General features: G+C 40.9%; 1 protein-coding gene across 6 annotated transcripts in view; it reads right to left on the bottom strand.

Moving 5' to 3' along the window:
• The window catches only part of LOC106095922 (la-related protein Larp4B), a 106,626-nt gene that overhangs the window by 26,890 nt on the left and 57,166 nt on the right, over positions 1–22,570 (bottom strand). For 5 of the 6 annotated variants that reach the window (XM_013263370.2, XM_013263367.2, XM_059370748.1 and 2 more), the window contains 7 exons: positions 18,786–19,035; positions 18,588–18,728; positions 18,276–18,515; positions 17,605–18,214; positions 12,954–13,528; positions 11,528–12,323; positions 3,590–5,404 (listed from right to left, as the gene is read on the bottom strand). In XM_013263370.2, coding sequence (XP_013118824.2) covers positions 3,590–5,404; positions 11,528–12,323; positions 12,954–13,528; positions 17,605–18,214; positions 18,276–18,515; positions 18,588–18,728; positions 18,786–19,035 — 4,427 coding nt within the window. The remainder of the gene's footprint in view (positions 1–3,589; positions 5,405–11,527; positions 12,324–12,953; positions 13,529–17,604; positions 18,215–18,275; positions 18,516–18,587; positions 18,729–18,785; positions 19,036–22,570) is intronic. The other variant, XM_013263372.2, reaches the window with a different exon arrangement.

The following is a 22,570-nucleotide window of genomic DNA, read 5'->3' as shown; positions in this document are numbered from 1 at the left end:
TTGAGGCTGATAGATTTCGCCGCGGCAAAATACATGGTAGTTCGTAGCACCAGATTGCAACATTAAAATATTCATAAACCCACATGGCTGTCACTCGATCAAAACACGAAGAACCAAATTGATCACGTTGTGATAGATAGAAAGCAGTCATCCATCGTGTTAGATGTACGACTAATCCGTGGAGCGAATATAGATTCGGATCATTACCTTGTTGCATCAAAGGTTCGCACCCGTTTGAACATGGCGAGGAAAGTACCATCTGACACTGCACGGAAGATAGACATTGAAAAGCTGAAAACACCACAGATGGCAACGGCATACTCCACTCGACTGACCCAACTGCTTGATGAAAGCACTCCTTGTTCCGATGACATAATGGCGCAGTGGCAAACTATTGCCCACTCTATGTAAAATGCCGCGAAATCCATACTTAGGTACCGGAAGCCTTCTCCAAGAAACCCGTGTCGAGATGCTACTGAAGCCAAGAATGCGGCATATGGAGCAACCCTGCAATCAGTAGCAACACGCCAGATGAAGGAGAGGTATCGGGAGAAACGTCTATTCCGCAGAAAGAAAAAAAAGGAAATGGAAAGACGTGAGTGTGAGCGAATTGAGAAGTACAGGAGTCAGAATGAAGTCTGGAAATTCTACCAAAGAACTAAACATCAAACCGATGGCTTTGGTGCAGGCACATCCTCCTGCAGAGACAAAGAAGGAAATCTTGGCAGCTGACACAGATAGCATGCTAACGATATGGAAAGATCATTTTACCAAACATTCTATATAATCAATGATGATGGTATAGAATGTTTACCTCTTAGTCGGAATGAGGTCCAAGTAACAGTGACCCGACTGAACAACAAGGCAACAGGAGCCGACGGGTTTCCCGCTGAACTACTTAAGACCGGAGGCGACACGCTGATAAGGCGTATGCATCAGCTTATCTGCGCAATCTGGCTAGAAGAGCGCATACCCGATGATTGGAACCTCAGCGTACGGAATGTGCCAACTATATAGGAATAAGGCTCCTCCCCATCGCATACAAGATACTCTCGAGCATGCTGTGTGAAAGATTAAAACCAAAAGTCAATGAGATAATTGGGCCCTATCAATGCGGATTTAGACCTGGTAAATCCACCCTAGACCAGATATTCACACTGCGTCAAATCCTGGAAAATACCCGAAAAGGACAAATCAACACCTACCATCTCTTAGTTGACAACAAAGCCGCTTTCGATAGCCCTATACGTTCAAAGGTATTTCAAGCCATGTCTGAGTTTGGTATCCCTGCAAAATTAATAAGACTCTGCAAGATTACACTTGCTGTTACCGAACTATTCTATACCAAACGAGGTCTCATCAGACAAAAAGACCGCCTATCGTGTGATCTGTTTAATATCCTGCTGGAGAAGATTTTACGAAATGCAGATGTGAATAGATATGGCACACTACTCACAAGACAGCAAATGCTACTCGCCTATGCCGATGATATCGATATCAAAGGTCGGTCACCGGAAGTAGTAACTGCGGCCTGCAGCAGAATAGAAAGAGTCAGTGAAAATGATTCTGGCAGTAAGTGGAGATAAGACGAAATGGATGGTTTCAATTCCCAAAACGCCTTGTAAAACCGAGCAGATAAAGAAAATGAAGAAAGTTGGGAACTACAACTTTGAGATAGTCTGTAACTTTATCTACCTCGGCACCGCCGTAACCGAAACGAATGACACCAGCTTTGAGATAAAACGAAGAATAATACTGGCGAACATATGCTTAATTGGATTAAATAAGCAGTTCAGAAACAAGGCCACCTCCCGACAGACGAAGATTACACTATACAAGACAATGATACTACCTGTATTGTTATATGGTTCTGAAGCATGGGTTCTTGTGAAAGCAGATGAGGCAGTGCTTGGAGTATTTGAGAGAAAGATTCTTCGTAAAATATATGCACCAGTTTGCGTTAATGGAGAATATAGGCGACGTATGAACCACAAGCTGTATGAGCTGTATGCCGACGATCAAAATACAACGGCTGCGTTGGCTAGGTCATGTTGTCAGAATGAATGAAGAAGCTCCAGCAAATAAGTCTTTTGAAGGCAAACACGGTGGTACACGCATGCCGGGAAGACCAAAAGCCCGATTGAAAGATCAAGTGGTGGGAAACACCTCGAAACTTGGTGTCAGAGATTTTTGAATGAGCGCAGAAGATCAAGGCGCTTGGAATGCTATTCTACGTTCGGCTGGTGGAACAAATGTTCTGTCATAGCCAATTAAAGTAAAGTAAGTAAGATCATAATTGAAATCACCGATGATAATGATACGATCGAATCGGGCATTAATGCCCTAATCGTGCTCTTCAAATGCTTCAATGTCTCCATGCGGTAAATAAACAACCCCTTGTCTGAACAAACAAAGCCTCACATTTACCACTGTCAGAAATCGATGACACAACCTGAGTTTTCAAGGAAAATGATACATAGAGCGATCATTCCTTAACATTTTAAATCCAGGAATATGAAGACTTACTTGAAATGTATGGTTTTAGCCATGTCTGTAATTCCAACTATGCCTAGATATTTTCTAGATATAATATTTTGAATCTTAGTGAGGCTTTTTGTGGACGTTTTTTAACTGTCCAATTTGTGTTAAATTTTGATAAACACTGCTACAACAACAACCCTTTTAGTTTTTATCGATGCAATTTTTGTATAATATTCCACACGTGCTCTCCTTGCTCGCCATATACGATCATATATACATTGATTGCGAGAAGCTTAGTAGAATGCTCCATACGTAGTTGCAATTGCAGTCTGGGGCAATTTAGCGGTATCAAGCAGAGTCTCAGTGAGAGGTTTGGGCGGCACCGGCTGTGGCTGAAATACTGAGAGCCTATGATGCTCGATACGATAAGTCGAGTTTTTGGCGTCTTTAAATAATTAATGGCTGTCATGTTCCCGCTACGATCGGCTCTATGGACCGAGCTTGCTCACCTATAGGAGCTCGACGAGGAACGCCATTTCCACATCAAAATGTGGCTACAACAACAGGTGGTCCCAGGTTACAATATAACACGCTCTGTAGGAATTGGACGGCTGCATCTGCCGGAACGCAATTCAGCCAGAACTACTATGGTTTGCCGAGGGAGGCTAACTTCTTCAGCTACAATGGGTGGCGGTCGATCTCCAAGGACTGACTTCAATCGGTGTCGGTGTAAATGCTATCTAGGCCATAGTTTTTGAAATTATATATGGTCTTGTTTGGCTAAATTATTGAATTAATACACTGAAATTCCTTACTTGATAAATAAAAATGAAATCATTTCGAGTTAATTGGGTTTTTATGATTTCAAATCAATTTTAACACACCACTTTCAATAGGAGAGGTTCTGCACTGAATAGGAGAAGTTCTGCACTGAATAGGAGAAATTCTTTACCGAATAGTTCAATCGAGTTTTGGCTATATCAAGTAATAATCACAAGAATTCAAGAAAGGCTGTAGGAACCAAAGTCTGCTTTGGGGATTTAAGTTATGTTTGAATAAATTTAAATAAACTTATTTAATGTGGCGATTACATATGTTGCATGCTTACCTTTTTCTTTGGAATTTTCGGGGCGCAACATCACCGATGATACATTGCCACCACAGTTCACAGCACTAGTTGTTAGACTTGACGACGCAGCACCAGCACCTGAGGAATTTGCACCACTAACACTACCGATAGCGTTATTGTTCGTGGAGCCACTACTACAATTACCAGATGTAGAACTAATAGATAAAGGTATAGTCTTTTCGTTACTATGTACAATGGTGGTAATGGGGGAAGTATGGTTCGCTGTAGAGGTTGACAAAGGTGTGCCACTTATCTCTTGTTTATTTACAGCTACGGGCGATGAAGTTATCCCAATTGATGACGTATTGCTGTTATTGTCATCTTTGCGTTGGGCCACCTGAGCATAACTAAGTCGAGAAGCCGAAGATCCTCCCGTAGCAGAGACAGTTGCAGCACTTGCAGTATTCAATGATGGTATGGCGGCAGCTAAATTTTCCGTAGATGTCGAGTTAGTAGATGTGGAGGCATTTTTTTGCTTGGTAGCTTCTTTTGGCGATTCTTTTTTGGCAATTAATGCTGCAATGGCAGGGGGTTTTTTATGGTTATTTATATTACACTCGGCAAGGCTAGTTGTCATTGTGGCAACACTACACACCGCCGCAGCTGTTGTAATCGATGATCCAACATTTTTAGCATTGCGCTCGTCACCGCTTGGACTGAAACTATTACTCGTCGCAGGTGCCGTATATGCACCTGCTGATGGTGTTTTCATATTTTGACCACTATTCCCACTTGCTATTGGTTTATCCATGGCATATACCAAATATTCTTCAGTCTTGTTAGTTTTGTCATTGGGATTAGTAGTTGTGTCATTGCCACCGATGATACTACCACTGCTACCGCATGCGGTTTCTGCTGTAGCAACAGGTAATGAGGAGGAGGGGGCAATGTACGTGGCGGCAACATTATTGCTGGCCTTAATAATTGTTGTATTGTTGTTTTGTTGTGTTACACACTTTATCACAGTTGGAGAGTTATTAGCATTATTAGAACTTTGTTTATTTGTCAATGATTTGTTTATATTGTTATTATTTCCGACAATTTGGTCGCGTTTACTATCGTCTGAATTAGTAGCGTTCTCTATGGCGGGTGTATTTAAGAAAGTTGAGGTGTTGGTGTTGTTGTTATTTGTGTTCACTATTGCTGCAGCATTATTGCTGGGTGTGGGGCTAACAGCAGCATTGCCACGCTGATGTTGTTGCTGCTGCTGCTGCTGTTGCGACTGTTGATAGTAATATTGTTGCTTATTGTGGCCAGAATCTTTGCGAATCTTTTTACCACTATTAAGACCACTACTAGCACCGGGTCCTCCGGCAGTATTGTTGTTGCTACTGCCGCGCACTACATCAGCTAAACGATTTTCAGACCAACCGCTACCACCATTAGTGCCGCTGCTTCCCGAACCGCTTAAGGAACTATTTTGTTGCATCGGAGCATTACTGTTTATATTTGATTGCGGAGATTGCTGATGTTGCTGGTGATAGGGTTGAGTATTGACGTTTTTTGGCTGCTGTTGAAGTTGTTGTTGTTGCTGCTGCTGCTGCTGCTGGTGTTGTTGTTGTTGTGGCTGTTGATGGTGTATTTGTTGCTGCTCAGTGGCGTTGTTGCCGCTGTTGCTACTATTATTATTGCTATTGATAGTCATGTTGTTGTTATTGGCAGATGTTGTAGCATCATTTAAACTCACTTGTAGTTGTTGTTGCTGTTGTTGAAGCTGCGTATTGGCAGTTTGCTTGCTGTTATTTGAGCCACCGGCTGAAGCAACATTACTAGAGGCCACTGATGAGGAGGTGGCTGCAAAGAAATGATTTGTTTTTAAGTAACTCCACTTAAAATAGCATTGTAACGGGCAAAGCATTATTAATGGCGATTTGCAAATTGTTTCTAGAGGAGCTTGTCTGACTTCTTCAAAACCATTTACCCCCATTAAGATTTTTGAAAAATGTAACTCTAAAAATTGCCTGACGATATTTTTTAAATTGTTACTAACTAGGTTTAATTAACAATTCTGAAATGGATTATCAAACATTCGACCACCTATTTTTTGTTGCGAATGCCCAGAAACTGTATTAGTTAAAAGACCAAGTTATTGTTGATCTTAAATCTTTCGATAGCTAGCAAATCAAATTTGGCTGTGATGTAATTGTGAATTTAAGGCAAAAAAAAAATAAAGTTGTGTTACATGGAATCAAAATCCGATCCACTGACCGAGGTGCTGTCTACTGGACTATCACACACCAAACCATGAAATAAACTTTTTATACCCACCTCCAAAGGAAAGTGAGTACACAAATCTAGCCATTCCGTTTATAACTCCCCGAAATATGGATCTGCCAAGCCAAATGCAATTTCGCCCATGAACATGTTCCATTACGGAACAAGGGCAAATTTCTCACATATCACAAATCAGAGGGAAACAAACGTCTCACAATATCAATTGAGTGCTGCCAGATTCAAATTTAAGCTCAATGATAAGGGGACCTTCTGTTTTATGCCATTAAGGAAGAAGGCCAAATTTCTCACATATCACAAATTAGAGGAAAACAAACGTCTCACAATATCAATTGAGTGCTTCCCGATTCAAGGGGACCTTTTGTTTTATGCCGAGACCGAACGGAGGAATTCTGTGCTACTTACAAAATCTTTAATTGCTTTCGCTACCACTCCCCTAAGTTGGTTCATGTCTGGGATTGTGTCTCCACCTAAGTGCCGGTATCTGTTAGACGCGAAATCCGGGCAATGACAAAGGAAATGGTCCAACGTCTCATCATCTTCCCGCGTGCCCTACACATGATATCACTTGCCGCACCGATTTTACATAAGTGAGCTCGTAGTCCTATGTGTCCCGTTATGATACCAATAGCTATACTGACCTCCTTCTTGCTTCCTTTCAGTCATAGTCTCGTCTTCTCACGATCTGGACCCCCCATAGGATTTTCGCCGTCCTACAGACCGTTTCGCTGTTCCACAATGTTGGATGCCCATTCGTCCCCCACTCCCTTAAAACGGACTGCGTCGACCCGAAAGGCTTCGGGTTAGCCAAGTTTATTGACGGCAGTCCTCTGGCCTTCACCGCCAAATCGTCTGCTCTTTCATTTCCCTTTACTCCGTTATGGCCCGGCACCCAAACGATGCGGATTTTGCCATCCTTAGAGAAGGCGTTAATCTCCTTCTTACACTGTAAGACTGTTCGTGACCTCACCGTCCTGGTTGTTATTGCCATAATGCCAATTTTAGTGTCGGGAAATATGTTCACACTCGACATCCTCGCGTTAGCACCACACCACTTCACGCATTCCGTGATCGCCCGGATGTCCGCCTGCAGGACGGTATTATGGTCAGTCAGTCTAAAACAGATCTCAGTCCTTGAGTTCTCAATGTAAACTCCCAGGCCCACTCTGTCCTCTAGCTTTGATCCATCCGTGTAACATAATCTTTCAGATGGCAATACTAGAGTTCCGTCAATCTAAGACTGTGCCGATGGCGGTAGTCCCTCGCACTCGACTTCAAGGTTCATCTCAGATATTCCATCGAAAGCCTCTTCCCTTGATTCAAGGTTTCCTATCGTCGCCTCGATTATACTGCGATGGTATGAGCTCAACCTATCCTCAATCCATTGTCCCATCGCCTTAAGTCTCATAGTCGCAGTGGCTGCCTCACACTTAATCTGTATGTCAATGGGTCGGATATCTAGAATAGTCTCCAGTGCCCTGGTGAGGGGATAACACCGCTGAAAAATGTTTTAAGGTGTTCTCGCCGGCAGGATTTGAATCCGGGCGTTTGGGCACGATAGGCGGGCATGCTAACCTATGCAAAACGGTGGCTCCCAATTTGGGATATTTACAACATAATATCTCTAAAACTAAATGCGATACGCGGTATATTCTTAGTGATTCTGGATGGGAGTGTTATAATATCACAAAAACCGATCCTAACTCAAAAAAATCGAAAATGGCGTATGGATCAAGATAGCATTAAGCCGACGATATATTCAGAATGTCCCGTAAAGTTCATATTCAAAATGTCGTATATATACAGAATATACTCAGAGTGTCGAGACTACCAATGTTGACATTCGGAGTCGATCTAGTCATGTCCGTCCGTATGTCGAAATCACGATAGCGGTCGAACGCGTAAAACTAGCCGCAACGATACTTCTTATTTGATTTATTTATTTGTTTCCACAAAGAGTTTAATTATTTGTTTGAAAATAGCATATTAAAGATTTTTTGAAATGTTTTGCGTTTTCGGCGGATTGTATCGATGGCGGTAGTGAGTTCCATAATCGGGTTGCATTAACTAAGTATTGTCATTCTGATATAAGCAGACGATAGCGAGGAGGATCCTCCGGTTTGTTCATTCAAATTATAGTTTATGGAACAGATTGAATATTTTTACATATATAATTTTATGAAAAACGACAATATTTTTAGATTTAGGAAATATCTAAGCTTTCCGAGTATTCTGAACATTTCTGATATAAATATAACTTTATGAAAAACGACAATGTTTTTAGAAGAAGTTGTTGACTTGGGTCAATTACTTTCACTTAAAGAAAAAAACCTACTGGTTGGAGGGGATGTTGTTTTTTGCTGTCTTCTTCAGTTTTTCTTTCCACAAGTATATATTTGGCAGTTTCTTACAAATTAGATAGTTGACCCACCCGGTGAGTTTTGGACCATGACATACATAAAAACTTTGGACCTGCGAAGGTTAAAATGCTTGCATCAGAACTGATGTATTGTGTTCGTTTAGAGACAGGCAGACAAGTTGACATATTTGAATTTATATGAAGGCTATTATCAAGAGCCGAGATCTTTATGGCCTCTAAATCTTCATTTATTTTAACAAATGCTTCAGCTATGTGAAGATTAATTTGTACATCAATTTATACATGGGCAATATCGGTCCCTCGACTTGATTTCATTTTTTGTCCGATTTGGCTGAAATTTTGCAAGTAGTGTTTTGTTATGCTTCCAACATCATGATAAATGTTGTCCAAATCAATCTTTAATCTGATATAGCTCCCATATAAACCGATCTTCCGATGAACTTTCTACGGCTTCAATTTCTTCCTGGATTGACAAAAATTTGGTTCGTAAAGTAAAATTATTCCCTTCAACAAAGCTCATTTGTGTATTTCTAAGATTCTGCCTAACGGACTTGAAATACTTTTACTTGTTTTACGCTATTTCTCCCAAAGGGCAGATAGTCTTTCTAAATTGACGATGAGAATGAATATCAACAGAAATAAAGGATTTGTTTGATTACTGAAAGAAATTGCTAGACATAACAGAAGTGAATATGGAAAGAAAGCTATCGGATGGCCATTAAGTTTGTTTTGATTTTTTTTTGTAATTTAATTTTTCGGCTATAATGAATTTAAGGCAGCGATGGGAACACTAATCCATTATTAACAAGACAATGCGTTTTCTCTTATGCACGCACACAAAAATGCGTGTGTGTGTCTATTTGCCCATCGTTGCTTTAAATGCACACCAAGAAAATGTTACAGAAGACGCGAAAAATCAAAAAAAAAAATTTTCTGATTAAATAATTTTTCGGGGGCTAGGTGTATCGATTTTCGATTGTTTTGTTGCGTCAAGATGGAATTTTAACCCTTACTTATGCAAATGAAGATCGCCCATTTTTAATATTCAATACATGTGACGCTTAAATATTATCCAAATAGACACATGTTGCAAAATATATCGTTTTCCGTTTGCTCTTCATTTGTTTTTGGCTTTCTTTTTTTGTCCGTTTCTATAAAATGTCTTCCTAGCTTAGTTTTAATTTAGGTGAGATTACAGCCAACAGTTTTTGACAGTTTTATATTCCAAGTATGAAAAGCATTTAGTACATTAATTAAGAGGGTATTGCATTAACGTTGTCACCCAAAAAATTGTTTGGTACGCAGCATATCATTATATTAATTTAATTAATCTGATGAGTAGATGTAGTTATACATAGAAACATTTTATTGAGATTCCATTGCAGGATATTGCCATATTGTCCGGCTTTAGACCATTGTTAATTGGTTTCTGTTCAAAGAATAGTATAGCAAAAAACATTTAAAAGTCAGCAAAAGTCGATGTTAATCCACCGTAAAACCGGCTGATAGATTTGTCGAAATGTGAGTCGTATGGGCCTTTGAAAACTCCTTCCCTGTATATTGTAGGGAATAAAATAGCCTTGTTTAAGATTCGATTAGAAAAACGATTCAATCAATTAATTTTTAAATTGAAAATTATTGTACAAAATTTTCATTCACGATTGTGATTGAAAAATTTTTCAGGTCCAATTGATTCAAATATAGCAAAAATTCAATCACGTAATTGAAAAAAAAAAAAAAAAAATTTCAATGATGGTATGATAAGGCGAGTTTGTGCCGCCCTAAAAAAGCGCGGCGATGGACTGGAACGAGCTCACCTATATGGGTTATACGATGATCGCCACCTCCACATATAGACATGTGGCTACAATAACAACACCATCATCACTCTTTTCTGAACTCGGTCAAATAGCTCTAAAGAGGGCTTTGGAGGCCCCTCCCATACATGGGAATTATATTAAATTTTTTTCTCAGGTTGTATAAATCTTGAGGAGATCAGAGAAAGTGAAATACTTTTTGCACCGCCTAAGAAACCCAAGCACTTGAATGCTTCTTTCGAAATCTCGAATATATGTTTGGACCAACGGACATCACATTGTATTCCTATTCCAAGAGCATCTGATTGCTCTACATCTATACCGCCGATGGATAATGAAATACTTTTTGCACCGCCTAGGAAACCCAAGCACTTGAATGCTTCTTTCGAAATCTCGAATATATGTTTGGACCAACGGACATCACATTGACATTATTCCCATTCCAAGAGCATCTGATTGCTCTACATCTATACCGCCGATGGTTAATGACGATCAATTGTTTGAATAGTGAAATCTACTCTGTTCAATCGACCCCACTCTGAAATGACCGGCAAGTCCCGGCTAAATGTATCATTCATAATCCGCCTGTGGTCCTCAATCCCTTGAAGACCCGGCCTATGGTTGAAAGCAAATGAGTGACAAAGGATGCTATCATCTTCAAATGAGCAGGTCGGGTTCGAAGTCTGACTCAAAAGATCGTCAATAAAAAATAAGAAAAAGGGAGGGAGAAAGGACAGAGGCCTATGCTACACTTGCGGTCAATTTGTATTCAATGGATGAGAACCCATCTATAACACCACGTATAGTGCGATCGCTAACAAAGCTTTAGCGCGACCCACACAATGTGAATTGTGGCATAATCAGAAAATTCGTCGTCTTGTTTGTTATTCCCCCTAGTGGCCTACTTATTGTACGTGAAGTCCTTGTCCATCTGGTATTAATATTATACTACCTCACGCACTCTGTGGTCGTCCGTATTTCCATGCGATTCATGACAGCATGAATTACCAGATGGCAATACTAGAGTTAAGTCATTCCAAGACTGTACCACTTTCAGCAGCGTATCGCACTCGACAAGTTAGGTTTCCGAACCGAAATCTGTCAATCTGGCTAGTTTCCTATCGTCACTTTAATTTGTTCATTTGTTGGTTTTTCGGGGACGTCAGCTCGGAAACAATATCTAAACGTGGCAATTCTCAAATGATTAAAAAATATGTGCGACCCAAGCTTTTAAGGCATGGTGGAACAATTTAAAACTATGAGTCGACATGGACCGCGGCACAACGCTATTGTGCTTGATACGAGCATTGGTTTTGAGTGTCTGGGAATTTTAACTTATTCAACTTAGATAGGGGTAAGGTGCGAAAACCATTTGATATTATTAAAATGATGATTTAGTTTCTTGAATGCCAGAATCGAAATTGCCATATAGAGTTTTTAAGAGACATATGTATGTATAAGATTTATTTTCCATCGTCATCAACTCACCTGGCAGTGGTGGAAATGCAGCTGCTTCTAAATCGAATTGCGGCGGCTGTGGTGGTGCAACATTTTGCTGTTGCTGCTGTTGTTGTTGTTGATGATGATGGTGATGCTGATGATGACCCCCCTGATGATGGCTGTTATGATGGTAGTTATCATGGTGTCGACCACCGCCACCATGACCTCCACCAGATCGATCATTATTACCAGAATAACCAGATGAACTACCACCTCCAGCATGGCGGCCACCTTCATAGTTTCGTCCACCACCAACATCACGTCCACTACTAACCCCACCACCTCCACCTCCTCCACCTCCACCACCTCCACCACCACCACCTTCATTGTTGTGATGATGCGGATTGTAATGATGCGAAGTGGATGAAGACATTTGATGATGTGCAGATGATGATGAAGCGGAAGAAGAATGATGTTGTTGCTGCTGTTGCGTTTGTTGCTGAGAGGAACCAGATGTTGTTGCATTGCTGTGATGTTGATTATGATGATGAGATGACGAAGTGTTCGAGGAGTGGTGATGGCCTCCGGTACCACTATTATAATGCGGATTGTAATTGTTACCTTTGTAACCACCACGATGTTCATTGTCATTGCGATGGGACGAATAGCCTCCACCACCACCACCACCACCACCACCACCGCCACCATGATGACCACCACCACTGATGTCACTTCGATTTGAATGATGATGCCCGCCGCCCTGAGCAGAAGACATGCCCGTTCCTCCGCCGCCGCCGCCGGTATTACCACCTTGTTGCGAATGATGTCCCGAATTGTATGATTGCTGTTGAAAATTAGAAGAGTGTATTAGATGTTGTTGTTTCATTTGACTGTTTATTTGATTAGTAGTAGTAGTTGTTGAAGAAGAAGAAGAGGAACAAGTAGTAGTAGTTATGTTGCTGTTTTTTTCATTGATGGATGATTTGTAACTGTTTGACATATTTGCAGGAGTAGTTGACATGATAACATTTTTTGTGGTGTTAGTCATTTTAGAGGTGTTATATTTATTCATTTTATATTTAGACGAACAAGGAGCTGAGTACACAATTTTGTTGCTGCTGATGGTGACATTGGCTGTTGTGATGTGCTTAGTATCGGCGGTGGTGGTGGTGGTGGTGGGGTTGCCGCCAGTAACTGAAGACAAATGTCCAGTACCGTTGACTCCGCCGCCGCCTCCGCCTCCTCCCCCATCTACTCCCATCACCTTTTCATAATTCGAATAACCGCCAAAGCCGCCGCCGCTTCCGCTGCTGCTGGGGCTAATCCCACTATTTGAACCCACTTCAGTCTCATATCCTCCCATTACACCAAACCCCCCATTTAAGCCCACTAGAATATTGTTAGTGCCGCTAGTCGGATTCAAATAACAACCGTTGTTAGTAGATACTGTGGTATAAAAAGTTGCAATACTAACCCCACCGCCAATGCGATTATTTGGAGAATAATTCATGCCAGAGTTATCATCATCGCGTCTTCTCCGTCTAGGTCTCGACTGAGACCAATGTGGAGGGTCTTTACTGACAGCACCACTACCTCCAACTGAATTGGCCAAAGATGCGGAGGAAGATGTGATATTGTTTCGTTGATTGTGGTGATGGCCACCACTGCCACCCCCGCCACCACTCTGTTGCTGGACATGCTGCACCTGTGTTTGGTGCATAACTTCACTAACATCTTCTTGCAATTCGTGTTGTTGCTGGTGCATCTGCTGTTGCTGCGAATGGTGGTGTTGTGCAGCCGAAACAGTGGGTGCCGAATGAGCTGTATAGGAAGTATGTTGCATTGCACCGCTTTGTGTGTTTGAGGAAGGCATTTGATAGTGACTCTGTTGTATATGCGTTGCAGCGCCAGCTGGTATTTGTTGGGCTTGCTGTTGTGTTTGTACGTGATGAGTAGCTTGATTCTGGGCACTGTAGTGGTGATGATTGGTAATTGCACCCGTATTTCCACCAGCATAGGACTTATCTAATGATGACTTTGAAATGCCACCTGCAAAAAAAAACAAAAGTTTTTTAATGAAGAATGTTTTTTGATACACGTAGCTGGCATCTTCTATCTCTTTAACATTTACATGCTTTTATTTAATATTATATGTAAGTCTCTCATATTGTTGTTCTGTATTAGCGTAGGTTTCTTCGACCCAGCCACATCAGCATTTACATAAGAACCGAATGACAAGTGTTTTAAGGGGTTGATAATATCTCAAGCAAGGAGAATAGTTTTCACATATTGTTCTGCGCCCATTTTCTGCCAGAGGTCATTTCTGTATTTTTCCTTGATCAGGATTGCCCTGTATAACATACATTTTAGTCGCTGTAAAGTTTAACATTAAATTATCTTCGACTAAATGGGATTATTGTTCATCCTATTTATTAGCGAATGGAATACATAAGATAAGGTCTCAAAAAGTCTTGGAGTGTAAGAAGAAGGTTAACGGGTTTTCTGAGGATGGCACAATCTACATCGCTTGGTTGCCGGCCTTAACGGTGTAAGAGGGATGAAAAGGCAGACAAATTGGCCGTAGGGCTCAGAGGACTGCCGTAAGTAAACTTGGTGAATGCGAAAATTTACCCCATTATGCAAAAAATCAAAATCACCCTTATTCCGGTTGTCGAGGGCGTAGTCGAATTTCGACACTTTTACAAAACGGTATTATGGTTGTCGAAGATGAAAAATCTATTACGGACATTACTTATGTCGAATTCGACTATCAAATTTGGCAAAAACTGTCGATTTGAAAATTACAAAAAAATGTATTTAATTGGATTTTACAAAAATAAATAGTGATCAAGGTCAAAATTCTGTGCACAGAAGGCAGATATAAAATCTTTATTTTATGACTGAACATCGGTTGATTGCTCTTTATGAGACTATATCAATATATATTTCTAACATATAGAGGCCATCTTTAAACTTAAACTGTCAATGGGTAAACAATTATCTAAACTAACTTTCTGCTCGATAGCTTCATATTTAAAGATTGTAGAGTGATTACAACTCACAGACGTATGGGCAAAGCTAAATCGTCTTTGATATTTAAGGCGATCAAGAATATTTTTACAATATAGGGCCAACGGTATAGGTATATTTTGGCTGTTTACTAATTTAAGTCGTTTCTAGTGTCTTCTTGGTAGCTGCCTTCATGAAGAATGCGTAAGTCACAGCCAACTTCGTTCTTATCACTACAAATATATAAAAATCCACAGCAAACTAAGTATTTAATATTTTTTGCATGTTTTTCTTTTAACTTTGTTTCAACAAAATATACAACAAACGAGGGTAAAGGTTTTTACTCGCCTGCACATTTTACTGAAAAATTTACAAACATATGTTTTTTGATTGTCGCTGATTGTCCGCGACTGCCATTGCAGCTACTCTGTTGGGAACATTCCACTAACCGCAACCTGTGAACGGGGCCGGTAGCTCGCAGCTAAGCTTCTCGTGACAGCGTTGAGCACCACACAAATCGGACTTCAATGTTTCAGCCTGTGTGGTGCTCACAGCTATCCCATGTCGGGATGCAAAGCAGTTGTTGTGCTATGCAGTCTTCGAAATCCATGCTGATGCTCGGCAAATGAAAATTCTCCAACGAGGCTCGGGAGGAGTAGTCCCTCAAGCATCTTGGCTACTGATGAGAGAAGGGAGATCGGTCTGGACAACTCATAAGTTACATTGCTCCAAGTATTCCAGCCACAAATTCCGCTTATGTTCGTTGACTACCCTGTTTATTTTCAGATTCAGCTCGGCCATACTTGGGGTATTCGACCGGCTGGTATAAAGCGAGCGGCTGATGTCTCGTAATTTCCTCTCGGCAACTATCACATTCGAGGGGGTGTCAGTTCCCTGAGGTGGCGATTGGTGTACTCTCTGAAGCTGACTCAATCGGCCTTCTTCTGATTGATTAATGTCTGGCGCTTAGAGGTTATGAAGTCAGGTGGTCGGTCGATGGTGAATACTATGGGGAGGTGATCTGATCCCAAAGAAATGACGACTTGCCAGGATACGTCACTCAGGAGATCAGGGGATGAATGGAAGATGTCGGGCGAGCTGCTCCACCTTCTCGTAATCCTAGTGGCGGCATCCTCATTCAGCGTGCAAAAAGTGAAGCCTCCAATCTGCTCTACCAAAGCTATGTCCCGCTGGTCGTTACCTAGGGAAGAATGCCATAAAACGTGATGCGCATCATTAAAGGCTCTTAGAACCACACGGTAGCCCAGTTATGTCGGCCTGTAAAATTGGCCATTAACTGGATCACAACTACCAACTGGCGCTACATATTGTATAGCTTTATCTCGGCAGCTATGACTGCTATCCCCATACGCTCCTGTTGGGGTCACTAGCACCAGGCGCAGGCGAGATGAGTCTATACAGCAGGGAATGGTTTATCACGAAGGATTATCCGCAACCTCCATTCATTAAGCGATCCCTTCGTAGCACATTGTATCCGTAACTACTGTGCAGGCTGCAGGTGTTTCAGATTTTTCTCTTGGATCGCTGCAACCGATATGTTCCTCCAACTCATAAAATTTACTATCTCGCCGATCTTGCTTCACAGACCATTGCAATCCAACTGCAGAAAAATACACTTTCCGGTACTGGCCCGCCAAAATTGGCGCTGGTGTTGCTGTTGCGTATATTGCCGCACGTAGTCCGACGGCGAGGATGCTAGTGAGGATGCAACGTATTCAGTGCGACTATGCTCCCGTAATGAAGTAAGGTAAGAGCAAAATCGGGTTAAAGAAAAATGTATTTTTCAAACATAAAAGAGTGTTTCATTGTAATTTGTTTAAATAGGCGTCATGTGGCTTCGAATTACATAATGCGAATAAAATACCGGTTACACCTAACCGACACCGAGCGGCTGTTGCAAACCAAACAGAACCAAGATCCGGGGTTCTTTTCAATCCCGGCAAGGACCAGAAGCGTGCAGGGAAGGCACTCCGGGATGTGCCGATCCCATGACAAAAAAATTATACGGACACGACGGTGAGGCGGCAGCCCTTGACGATGTAGGACGCCATCGAGTCAATCCAGCTGCCATGGGGTTGCGGGCTGGGGTTTTGCTGATGCGTGTATTGCTGCACGAGAGAAGTCGTAGTCCGACAACGAGGACGCCGAAAGCTACGATGACTAGGCTTGAGACCTACTGCTGTCTATATTCGAACAACACCTTGCCAAATATTCAGTGCGATTATACTTCCTTAGTGACATAAGGCCAAAGCAAGATCGGAAATGCACCGACTCCAACACCGACCGAGGCGGTTCTGGCAAACAGAACAGACCCAGAATCCGGACTCTCCCCAATCCCGCCACGGGCCAGAAGCGTGCGGAGCAGGTACTCCGGAATGTGCCTCTCATGGCAAAAAAAAAGACGAACACATCATAAAGGTTAATGTGCATCAGATGAGAGATAATTGTATAATATTTTATGTCAATTATTATTGGAGTTTTCACATAAGCATTTTTAAGACGATCAAGGAATATTCGAAAGGCCTATAAACGCCGCTAATTGTAACGGTTACATCCGTCACGCTAGTTTAATGACCGTTGGACTAACTGTGCTCGCAATACTTATAACATGAATTGATGATTTTATAAAGGGAATAAAATTGCACAAAGGTCTTATTAAGGGAAGTGTTTACATTTTATATTCGTATAACCATGGAATTGGCCATGTGTTATGGAAAATTATTCCAAGATTTTTGCTAAACCAACAAGTTGCATGTGCGTACAAGCATTTGTTAATATCAAACATCTTTTAGAACCTACACCGATGTAAGAACAGTACAGTCAATTCAAAGACATAATCGCGTTCCCCTTAGTTTTAAAATTGTGAACAAACTACCGAATTTATTAAGCAACCACCTCATTTTTTTTTCTTTGGAATTATCGCATAATGGTATTAGATATTCGAAGCCAACCTCACACTGCATGCAATTGCGCCTTAGAAATTTATTATTATTATATTTTAAATTTAAGCCTGCTAATTATGCGTAGTGGGTTAAGATTCAAAAACAGGATGAATATACTGAAAAGTTTAAAATGACAAAAGACGCAAAGATTACCTGTATTAGACTTCATGCTGGAGTAATGTCTGGTATTACTGCTTTGCTGCGAAACAGACTGCTGTTGACTTGTAGTCGTTTGTTGGGGTTGTTGTTGTTGCATTTGATGCTGTTGTGCCATTGGTTGTTGCTGATGTGGATCAACAATAGCTGCTGGCATTACGCTCACTAAACCACCAGTGCCTCCGACGCTGACGCTGGATACAATTATATTGCTTCCAGCTAATTGAGGTTGTGGAGCTTGTTGCAGTTGCATATTTGCATTACGCGATTGCTTTCGGTGGCCACCGCCTGAATTTCCTCCTGTGTTGCTCGAATTGTTTCGATGACTATTATTGTAACGACTGCTGCCACCACCGCTGCTATTACCACCGCTTCCACCACCGCTTTGCGGTTTCGTGCTTCCAGTTAAACCAGGAGTCGCAGTTGGTGGTTGAGATGTAGTGCTGTATGCAGGTACTGCAGGAGGCAACCCATTAGCCGCAAACACATTGCCGATCTCATAAAAATTTTGGCCGTGAGCTGAAGATGCGGCTGCTGCTACAGCGGCAGCAGCCGCCGTTGGCCAAGGTGCCACAATGCCGGAGAAAAATTGTTGCTGTGGAAATTGCTATAGAAAACCAGACAGATATAAACACTTGATCAAAAGATAATCAAAAATCAATACTTACGATTAAAAGTTGTCCATTGTAAGGAACCGGTGGCTGAGTCATTGCAGCGCCATTTGCTGCATACACAAAACGTTGAGGGGCTGCACTATAGGCTACAGCCGCCGATGCAGCTGTTCCTGGATCGTAAACATTCGCTGGTGGCGAAGTTAAACGGTATCCATTTTTCAATGCGGACACGGGACCAATTGGTAATCTATGTATAAATGGTTTTGCTTTCATACGAGCCATTATAGGCTTGCCCTGCAATTAGTTCAATGTTGCCAAGCTCAGAAATTTGTCAAAAGTTTTGTAATCATTCTAACACAAACATACCTGAAATTCTTTAACATCTTCTCTTAAATACTTAAAAGCTTTTTGTGCATCATCATCAGACTCAAATGTTATGTACCAGGAATTATTACCAGCAAATTCACAAGACAGTACCCGTGGACAGTTCTCGCTGTTAAAAATGTTCTAAACACAAAATAATTTTTGTTAAATGTACAAATTGGCATTTTTCTTAGTGTATACCTTAACACTTTCAACCGGAGTCGAATCTGGAATTTCACGTAAAATAATGATGCATCGTTTATGATTTGGTCTTACTCTAAGGCCTTCTTCATCGACTTGCACATTTGGCGATTCCCTAAGAACTTCCGTTATTAACTTAAGATCTTTGGTTAGCTTTTTAACCAAATTAAAATTGGCCACTGTCCATATAGGTACATATTGATCGCTGTCCATTTGAGATAAAAGCCATGTGTCGTTGGCTAAGTTTTCTCTGCAAAAATAAGAAATGTATTTTAAAAAATAATTTATGATCAAGCAACTATTTTAAAATCAAACAAGTGTGATAAAATACTATTTTATGCTAAATTAATTTCATCTTTAAACAGCAATTAGGATAGATAAATTTAAAGAATAGGCCAAGTGGCCTATGGGATAGCCCTGTAAGCTTCAAACTGTACATCGGGAGATCGGTCTATACGGCAGCTCTATCAATTGTTTCGGGGGCCCTAGCACAAATCCCTGTTCCAATTTTCAGCGAAGACGGATAACAAATGCGCCCTTATGGGCCCACGACCCTATATTAGTAGATCGGTCAATATGACCGCTATATCCAAATATGGCACATATGTGTATGTTCCTGATATGAATCCCTATTCTAAATTTCAGTCAAATCGGACTACGAATTGAAATTCACTCAATTAACATTCAAACAATGAACTATGGGCGAAATTGTAAAACTTCCGAAAAAAGTTAAATTTTTAAAATTAATTTTTTTTACAAGTTGTTACAAAATTTGGCAACCCTGCTAATATTTACAAAATTAAAAAAAAAAAACCTGTAAGCAGCAAACAGAGTTGAAATTTGAAGTATTTCGTTGGTGATATATTGTTTAAAGGTATTTGAATTTCAAAAACGTTTTATATGGATTCTAATGGTAGAGGCGAGTACTTTTAAAATATGGTAAACATTTTTAATATACATACATATTTTTGTTTTAATAGTTGTGTTTGAGGTTTAGACAGTGATGTTTGTCTGTAAAAACTTGAGCACTTTTCCCATTTGTAGTAGAACTACAAATGGGAACTAGTTGTTAACAAGTGTAAATTATAAGTTTATTTAAAGGCCAAAAAGGGCATATTTCAGGAAAGATTTATATGAGAGCTAAATCTATATCTGAACAGATTTTGATAAAATTTTGCACACATATTGAGACATCAACAATAACTTCTAATATCAATTTTGCAACGATCGGACCAAAATTGTGGCTACTGCAGCTAACAAACCGCATATAGGATCAAAGATATATATGAAAATTATATGTAAATCTGATGGGATTTGGATGAACATATTTAACACATAGTGCGTTATCAAATATTGTAGAATATCTCATACAAAATTTTGAAAAGATCGGAACAAAGGTATGGCAAATGTAGCCATAATAGTACGCATCGGATAAAAGATTTATATGGGAGCTATATCTATATTGGAACAGATTTTTTCCAAGATCATTTGTAAAAAAAAAAATACCAACGTACTAAGTTTGGAAACGCTGGTTTGATTGTAAATAACTGCATTAAACTCGACACGTGATAGCGAAAAAGACGTATGTAACAAGAAGTAAGGACGGACGAATGTCTGACAAGGCCAATCTTTTGATACCCTATACCACATTAGGTATGCAGGACAAAATTAAACTTTACTTAAATTTGAAAAAAAGATTTCGACAAAATCCGAGCAACTTGTAGAGTCCATAGAGAAAATTGCTGCCCAAAATGTTTAGAAGAACGGTTGATAAACGAGCTTGCAAATGCCTTAAAAGTAAAAATGGGACGATAAATAAGGGAGCTTTAACAAAATCCAAACCAATTTCTTTGTAACTCTCCCGTGTTCTCAAAAGTTAAAAGAGAAACTTTCATGCCAAATTTCGTGAGGATCGGTTAGGTTAAGTGAGGCTGCGAAAGATGGGCAATGACATGGGAAATGTTCCAACGCACAGTGGAATGGGGAACGGATATCTTCAAATTTTCAGGGTCCTAAAAGGAACGGGGGCTCATTAGTGGGCCTTCAAATTTTTGTTCGGGCTACCAAAAGCGCACTGATGGTCCTAAGTTGATTTTTCATTCAAAAGTTATGCAAGTTACAAATTAAAAAATGTGAAAAAATGAAATTATTCGCATTAATTTTTTTGAGGAGATATTCGTCTAAAAAATACTGAAAAACTAGTTTTACTTGGTTTTATCATAATATTAATTTGTAAGACTCTCACTAATAGAGAGAGAGATTCCCTAAATTGGGCTCGGGGATTCGCTGCACAGGCTACCACAAAGACTACACGTCTAGATTCGGAAACTGCACCGCAGTCAGCCAAAATGCTGCGGTCACCTGGAGGGCATCTCATGCCTAGAAGAACTAGGGTGAACAACAGTAAGATGGGTCCAAGAACCTTTGCTAATGTCGCTTGGGACAGATTGGTGATGACAGTTGTCGACAAGGGAGAATTATTGGAGTGGGATAGTCAATGGACTGTCATCAGTATAATCTGATCTCCTTGCGGAATTTCTTAGGTCTTCTCAAGTTTGTGACGATGCAGGCTTTTATCGGTGCCGATACAGACTAATTGCCTTCGGGGATGAACGCTCAATTAAAATGCATCGTTGTGTGCTAAATAAGGCCAGGTGCAGCACTAGATTTAGTCAAGAAGGAAGATATTCCATCTCCACCAATGGCGCATGCTTGGATACCAAGGATTCCCTCAGATCCTGAATCGATAATTGGAAGACTAAGGAAATGTAATGCAAATCTTTCAACCACCGACTGGAAGATTGGATGAGGTTGATGGTGACCGGAGACATGCAGTATTCGTACTAAACTCCGGCTGTCTCGTAGACCTCAACAAGTCTGTAGGGGTTGTATCCTACGGATTCAACAAGTTAAAACTGAAGGCCTATAGAAGCGGTGGGGTTGAGAAATCAGGAATCGACTAAGCAGTTGTTGTTGAACACTTGTCTGAGGAACTATCGACCACATCGCTAAAGTCTGGTGGATTGCAGGAGACTGAAAATCCCCCTGCCACAACCGAGACAGGAGGGGATGGCTTCGAAACGGGACCCGACAAGCCCTGTGTGGGTGGGTCACAAAGTTGGACTGGACTCAAAGTGTGCACCAGCGGGGATGCACGGAACTCAGAAAGTACTCGACAGCAGCATTTAGTGAAGAATCTAAGGAGAAATCATCCACACCGCAAGTCCCCAGTATTCTGAGGAAGAGTGGTCCCACAGCTTTATCACCTGCCCCTGGATGCGTACGGAAGCTCATCATGACAAGTTCTTACGAGTCTTGTGAGGATGAACTACTGGTGAAGTCACAAGACGAGGCTAATACAACAGTGTTGGAAGTTCTGAATCCTGACTATAGTACGGTTTCTACAGATAAATCTCCACTAAAGGTCCTCCTGATGGCTGGGGGATTTGACGTAGTTCTTATCCAGGAACCAAGGGTGTGTGAGGAATAGTACGTGGACTAAGAATTCCGGGATTTAAACTTCTTAAAGATACGGGAATGGGAGAAACAGCCTGTATTCTTGCAAAGAGTTGTCTAAATGTTTTTCTCCTTCAGTCACTAAGCACAGAAGATTTAGTAGTAGCCAGCCTGTAAATAAACAAGTCTTATCACTGGCTGGCTTCCCCATATATGGCACACGATTCAGAGATGGCGCCTTCAAACCTTAAGTCGCTGGTTGAAGCTGCTTCTGTAGGGAAGAAAAGCCTCATTGTAGGAAGTGATGCTAATGCACATCACCAGATATG

The sequence above is a fragment of the Stomoxys calcitrans genome, chromosome 1 (genome assembly GCF_963082655.1).
Source record: "Stomoxys calcitrans chromosome 1, idStoCalc2.1, whole genome shotgun sequence".
Taxonomy (NCBI): domain Eukaryota; kingdom Metazoa; phylum Arthropoda; class Insecta; order Diptera; family Muscidae; genus Stomoxys; species Stomoxys calcitrans.
This window is presented reverse-complemented; position numbering and strand designations above follow the sequence as displayed.